This window comes from Vespa crabro, chromosome 5 (genome assembly GCF_910589235.1).
Source record: "Vespa crabro chromosome 5, iyVesCrab1.2, whole genome shotgun sequence".
Lineage (NCBI taxonomy): Eukaryota > Metazoa > Arthropoda > Insecta > Hymenoptera > Vespidae > Vespa > Vespa crabro.
Genome location: NC_060959.1, coordinates 4,722,326 through 4,728,814, shown reverse-complemented (window position 1 = coordinate 4,728,814; position 6,489 = coordinate 4,722,326). Strand labels below are relative to the sequence as shown.

The 6,489-nt window shown below is 26.2% G+C and overlaps 2 protein-coding genes across 2 annotated transcripts; one reads left to right on the top strand and one right to left on the bottom strand.

Annotated features, from left to right (window-relative positions):
* Nucleotides 1-282: 282 nt before the first annotated feature.
* On the bottom strand, nucleotides 283-1,906 carry LOC124424091 (probable rRNA-processing protein EBP2 homolog). The gene is made up of 3 exons (XM_046962639.1): nucleotides 1,561-1,906; nucleotides 1,392-1,478; nucleotides 283-1,294 (listed from the first exon to the last, which is right to left on the bottom strand). The coding sequence occupies exons 1-3, from the start codon at nucleotides 1,609-1,611 to the stop codon at nucleotides 491-493; spliced, it is 942 nt and encodes a 313-aa protein (XP_046818595.1). The 5' UTR covers nucleotides 1,612-1,906; the 3' UTR covers nucleotides 283-490.
* A 477-nt stretch (nucleotides 1,907-2,383) lies between these two features.
* LOC124424308 (uncharacterized protein YJR142W) lies at nucleotides 2,384-5,360 on the top strand. Its single transcript, XM_046963163.1, has 5 exons — nucleotides 2,384-2,539; nucleotides 3,137-3,234; nucleotides 3,313-3,517; nucleotides 3,584-4,063; nucleotides 4,141-5,360. The coding sequence occupies exons 1-5, from the start codon at nucleotides 2,464-2,466 to the stop codon at nucleotides 4,263-4,265; spliced, it is 984 nt and encodes a 327-aa protein (XP_046819119.1). The 5' UTR covers nucleotides 2,384-2,463; the 3' UTR covers nucleotides 4,266-5,360.
* The last annotated feature ends 1,129 nt before the right edge of the window (nucleotides 5,361-6,489 follow it).

Below are 6,489 nucleotides of genomic sequence, written 5' to 3'. Positions count from 1 at the left end.
GCTCGAACACAACTACGCGGATATCGTTGCTAAACTGCGCGTTCATAAAATTTCCTTTTCGCGCCAGAATTGAATAATCTTACAACGCCGCTATTGGTTATTAAAAGAATGCCATTCGCGTTATGTGATTGGTTAAAATTAATCCAAATATTAAAATTTATTTTTATTGGATTAATAAAAAAAAGGTAATATCAATCTTTTAAAACAAAAATCAATTTTTTAAAACAAAAAATTGTTTAAAATCCACACCTACTAATCGCTTAAATATAGCAACAGTAATAATTGATAAGCGAAATATATTTATTCAATTGAATGACTGCAAACGATCGACACAAAAGTAAATAGCTCAGGATTATAATACGGTCATTTATTTTGTACAAAGAGTTTAATTATCATGTATATATATAATTAAAAATAATAATTTTTTTTTCCATTATTTTATGTATCGTACATCATCATTCTTGAAAATAAGAATACGATTTAAACAATTTTATTTTTTTCTAGCTTTCATCTGTATTCTACGATTTTTACCAGGCCTTTGCTGTTTTGTCTTTCCACCTTTACCCTTACGTCCCTGACCTGGTTTTTGTGGTTTTCGGTATTCAGAAACATCCGCTGAACTAGATTTGGTATTCCTCTTACTATCACGCTTTTTACCACCATAACCATATTTAGCATTTTTCATGTTAATCTTAGCTTGAACCTTTGGATCTAACTTTCTATTACCTGACTTATATTGTGGTTTTTTCTTATCTTCTAAAAAGTCCAAATCTTGTCTTATACCTTTACGATATTTTTTTACTTCTTCTAACATTTTTCTTTTTTCCGCATGTTTCTTCAAAGTTGCTTCTACTTGCATCTGTTTGCTTATTTTCCTCTGCTGTCTCATCTGTCTTACTTTCTCTGATCTTTGCGCGATAATTTTCTTTTTCATCAGATTTTCTCTAATTTTTTGCATATGCTTATCAGTTTTAGCCATTTCTGCAAAATAATCATCTGGTCTAATAGTTGGGATACCAAGTTTCTTTATTCTTGCTATGGCATCAACAACAGCACCTTGTGCTTGCCGATGAAACATTGTTTCTCTACGAAAGTCATTTAAAACAGGATCTTCCGACGGATCAAATTGAGGTAATTTTTTATTTCCTTGTAATTGTTTGGCACGTCTTACTTCTTGTTCTTGCATTTGAAGCGCTAACTCTGGAGCTAGTGGTGCTAAAGCATTGACCATATCCAACCTCTCTATCCAGGGCAAATTTAATTTTATTTCTTCTAATTTCTTTTTCATTACAATCTAAACATTTCAAATTTCCATTAAAAATTGGTATGTTTGTGTTAAATATTTATTACGACTAAAACTCAATTTTTTTAAATATCAACTTTTTACTTACAACATTATTCTTGTGTTCTCTCTTGTTTGTTTCAATGATAGCATTGAGACCAGGTTTTAATAAGCCCGATGCAAGAGCTTCTTGTAACTATACATGTGAAAAGAAAAAGAAAGGTTATGTTTATCAAAAATGCTATTGCTAATAGAAAAGTTAAATATGAGATTCTTACCTCCTCGTCCGAAGAATTTACTTCAGAATCAGATTCAGATGTAATCGCCATTGTAATTCACACACAACTTATTTTATTTCAGAAATTATAAAATAATTTAAACTGACAATATATAAATTCAATGTGCGTTCTTACATTAATGTGCTTTGTTCTGATCAAAATGGTGGTGCTCTCTAGTGGGAACAATTAGAAAGTCTACAGAATAGACAATAAATTTTTTCTTTTTACCAAATATTTATTAACTTTTAAAAGAGTTTTAAAAGCGAAAGAAAAGTACTGAAACGTAGTAACATGCTGAATACATAATTTAAAAATGTACTATTTCTATTCTCTGGATCACAATGCAATATGAATATAACATTCATTTTATGCTTGTGAATTGTTACTTTGATTGTGTAAATTATTCTAATAATTATTACTACATGATATATATGTATATATATATATATATATATATATATATATGTGTGTGTGTATCTATTATTTATAGATATATTATAAATCTTTAGAGAAAGATTCATTTATGTTATATAAGTTCTCATATCAGTCTTGATAAAAAACTGATAACCTATATAATAATGTCAAGAATTTAAAGAGTTATGAATCTCATATTTTACTGACTAGAATTAGTTTTATTTGTCGAAGTGAATTCACTTTGGAGATAAAAAAATAAAATAAAAAAGATTCAAAGTAACTAGTTACTTAGCAAGTTGAATCTGAACATATCTTTCATCGTATTGGCGTAGAACGGATGCATAGAAACCGTTTCACCAATCAGAAGAAACGTTTAATTTTAAAATGAGTATGCAGGATGCGCAGAAAGCCAATCTAACACATATCTGACGTATCTTATGTTCGATGGTAGGATTTTTTATCACAGCTGGCTGACGAGGTCGAAACATCATGACGGATAATCATACGGATCCAATGTCACGTTTATTGAAACTCGCAAATAAAGTCAATTGCTTTTATCTGTCAGGTAAGTCAAATCGAACTATAATTTTTTTCTTTTGTTCGAATATCGCCTTCTAAGATGTGTAATAATATAGGACGCGCTGTTTTTCATACTGTCCGCCAAGATATTGATTTCAAGTGTTGCGTATTTATCTTTGTACTTTCGTTCAAGTAAAGAAATATACTGGATGATCTTAAGATTAATTTATTATAGTTTCATACACTTTGAATAACATTATCATTCTTCTACTTTAAATCTGTTATTAATATTATATTGTATATTGTTAATTTTTTATTATAAATATTTACTGGTATAAGGTTACATCAATAAATTTAGAAATAATGCTTTAAAATATGTTATATAAAGATGTTACTATCTATAATGTTATGATTTTACTTTGGATTGTATGTATATACCATTATTATATGATATACTATTTAAATTATTTTTGTAATAATATCTTGAGGTTCAGTGACTTGAAATATAGTTTATTGATAGTCCATGCAGTTATTTTTCAGCTTTTGAAATATATTTAAACAAAAAACACTTCAGATATTAGTTTTTATGTTGTACTTATAAAAATATACAAAATTTTTACTAAATATAATCAAAACTGTTTAGGGTTCCATGCAGGTGAATGCAGAGCCTTTGTTGTTGATGGACAGCAAGTAGGTCTTGTAAGGCCAGATGTAATGAAAGAGTTATTAAATCATCCACAAGTAAATAATTTTGCCCTTTGCTATTATATATAGAAGGAGATATTTTATTCTCAATATTAATATTTTTATAAATTTAAGGTATTTCAAGTACATCCGGAATATGTACAATTAAATCCTGCATTTCGGGATTATGCAGAAAGAAGTGCTCGTGTGGAAGAAGTATTACGAAAGTGGAAGGCAGATGAAAAGTTTATTACATTACATGGTTGGAGAGAAGAATATTATGAAGTTCGTGCTCAGTTTAATACACAACCTTTATTTAAAATGGATCGATCTGCAACATGTAAGTATATTAATTTATAATATAAAATAAGATATTCTACTTTGATCTTATTTTTAATATATACAGGTCTATTTGGAATTCGTAAATATGGTGTTGATATAAATGGATATGTTATGGATCCTATAAAAGGATTGTCAATATGGTTACAAAAGCGTAGTCCTAATAAGCAAACATGGCCAGGATATTGGGATAATATGGTCAGTGGTGGATTAAGTGTTGGTTTTGGTATTAATGAAACTGCTATAAAAGAAGCCGGAGAAGAAGCCAGTATCCCTAATAATCTTATTGAAAAATTAAAAAGTGTTGGATGTGTTTCATTATTCTTCGAAAGTGAAAGAGGATTGTTTCCCAATACAGAATTTGTTTTTGATCTTGAATTACCACCAGATTTTGTCCCAAGTAACAGTGATGGAGAAGTAGAGACTTTTGAATTGCTTCCAGTAAATGAATGTTTAGAAAGGATAGCTTCTACAAATTTTAAAACTACATCAGTACCAGTTGTACTTGACTTTTTAATTAGACATGGATACATCACTGCAGAGAATGGTAAGATTTTAATGATAGAATTAAGAAAAAAGAAAACTAGTGATATCTTTTCAAATATACTAATATTACTGTTGCAGAGCCTAATTTCATACAAATTATGGAACTTCTTCATGTTCCACTGCAAACCATGTACAATCATCCTTTAAAAAGATGTAAAATTACTGCCAATGGAGAAGCAACTGAAGCTCTAGGAAAAGTTTAGGTTTAATTAGATAATTATTTTTCTGCATGATTAAAGTTGCTAAGCAACTAAATTTTTGGTTTAATTTGGATTGGCTTTTTAGTTTGAATGCATAATCATGTTCTTCTTTTAAACAATCAAAAATATGTATTTACCAATTATATTTATTTCATATTTTAACTTTATATTATTTGCCTTCAGTATGATAATTTAATTTTGTTTTCAAAAAGTTATATGTTAATGTGTACTTTTTAGGTTGAACATAGACTAAAAATATTTTAAAGAATTAATGAAAATGTTAGAAAATTAAATTTAACTAGCAATACGATTTTTATAAAATATGTTAACAAATAATGGTTTCCTTTATTCTAATTGGAATTGCATATGATATGTAGAATTTTGCTATTTTAAATGTTTTTATTTTCATAGAAACCATTAAAATTAAAATATATAAAATTTCAATTTGTTCAATAATTGATCGCCCACAAATTAATATATTTTATCAATTTTCTATGCTATTTATCATATCTTAATAATCATTTTTATTAATTTTAACATAATCATAAAATTGACGTCCCTATGTTGAAATCGAAATGTTATCAACACAGCATTCCAATGAACAAATTTAACATTTAAGTTTTAAATAATAGAAATTTCAATCCTTTTCCAAATTTAAAATATTTTCTGTTAAAAAAATAAATCCATGCATAATGCCATCGCAGAAAAATCCTAATACTCCATCTAGAATTAAGATGAAATCCATTCACAGTATTATGAAAGTGAATGTACAATATAGCATTTTTATATGTCAGAACTTTGAAGGCAGTTCATGTGCAAATATGTGTTCTATACCCGGACTTTACTATTAATAAAAAATGAATAGATTTAGCATTTTCATCTAACTTTTTTCAGAAAGGGAACAAAAATATTTGTATTATTTACCATAGATAGTTTAGATAGATTTTTAATTGAACACCAAGTACTGCTGAAATTCTGATCGAATTTATATTAGCAAAGAATTATTGACTGTATAAATGGAAAGCACAATTCTATAGTATATTATTTTCTTGTATTAATTAAAAATAAAGATATTCGTTTATAAAAACGCGAAAATAATTCTCAAGCAAAGTTAATGCGCTGGAATGTATTAGATAATACATTTGTATGTCTTCTTAGCACACAGTTTTTTTTCAATCATTTACTCTGTTATAATTTTTAATAATATTTAAAAATTTAATACAGTCTCACAACATTGTGATTAAAATTAACTGTTATAATAAAGCATTTATATATGTAAAAACTTTTTTTTTTTTTTTTTCTCATGAACTAAGCATTCAAAAACTTTTTAAATAGACAACTAGTCACATTTTTTATTGTATTATCATTTAAATCATTTGCTAAATGCAAAAAAAAATATATAATCTTTATATTAAGTAACCATTTACATCTTCATATATCATTGTTTTTGTGATAGATATAAATAAGGTTGGACATATTTTGCAGTGCATGAATTACCAAGATCAACGAAGATATGTAATAAATTAAATATACTCTTAATGCATAATAGTCGATTCATAATAATTTCTTACTATTGCAAATTTTCTCAAACATGGAATATCAAGTAAAGAATAACAGATTTGTTTCATTGCTTTTCATTGTTTCATGTGAGGCAGGACAATATTTTTACTTATAAATATGTTTCGAAATATATCTATTATAATAGGAATTAGGTGCTTTATATAAATACTTGAAGTTTTGATTGATTTGCATTAAATAGATATAGAGAATATAATGTCTATAGTAACAAAATAATGATCGCTTGTAATCTTTAAGTATTATGTGATATTTGAGATGATTAAACAGTGAATCCATATTATTCCATTTACTTTTTAAAATATTATTATTTATATATAATTATGTATCTAGATATATATATATATATATATATATATATATATATATATATATATATATTGACATACTTAGTTTTTGTAATAAGTTCTTTTTTAAATGCTTATACAACTAATTTTTAATTTATAAATATTATGGTTGTTAGGAATAAATGATAAATATAAAGAAGAAATTAAAAAAATGTTAATGTGAAAGTAATATTTATATGTTGCTTTATTGGAATACTACTTATATATTTCCTTTATAAAATATTTTGTACTTAATTAAGTATATTAGTAACATTAATACAATATAAAGAAATACAAAAATATTCTATTATTTGATTTTATATAAT

Excerpts from the sequence above, each read along its gene's own strand:
- LOC124424091 (XM_046962639.1), bottom strand. The coding sequence starts at position 1,611 with ATGGCGATTACATCTGAATCTGATTCTGAAGTAAATTCTTCGGACGAG. Across the intron at positions 1,479-1,560 it reads TAAATTCTTCGGACGAGGAG|TTACAAGAAGCTCTTGCATC; the intron begins GTAAGAATCTCA and ends TCACATGTATAG. Across the intron at positions 1,295-1,391 it reads GAGAACACAAGAATAATGTT|ATTGTAATGAAAAAGAAATT; the intron begins GTAAGTAAAAAG and ends TGAAATGTTTAG.
- LOC124424308 (XM_046963163.1), top strand. The coding sequence starts at position 2,464 with ATGACGGATAATCATACGGATCCAATGTCACGTTTATTGAAACTCGCA. Across the intron at positions 3,518-3,583 it reads AATGGATCGATCTGCAACAT|GTCTATTTGGAATTCGTAAA; the intron begins GTAAGTATATTA and ends TAATATATACAG. Across the intron at positions 4,064-4,140 it reads ATACATCACTGCAGAGAATG|AGCCTAATTTCATACAAATT; the intron begins GTAAGATTTTAA and ends TTACTGTTGCAG.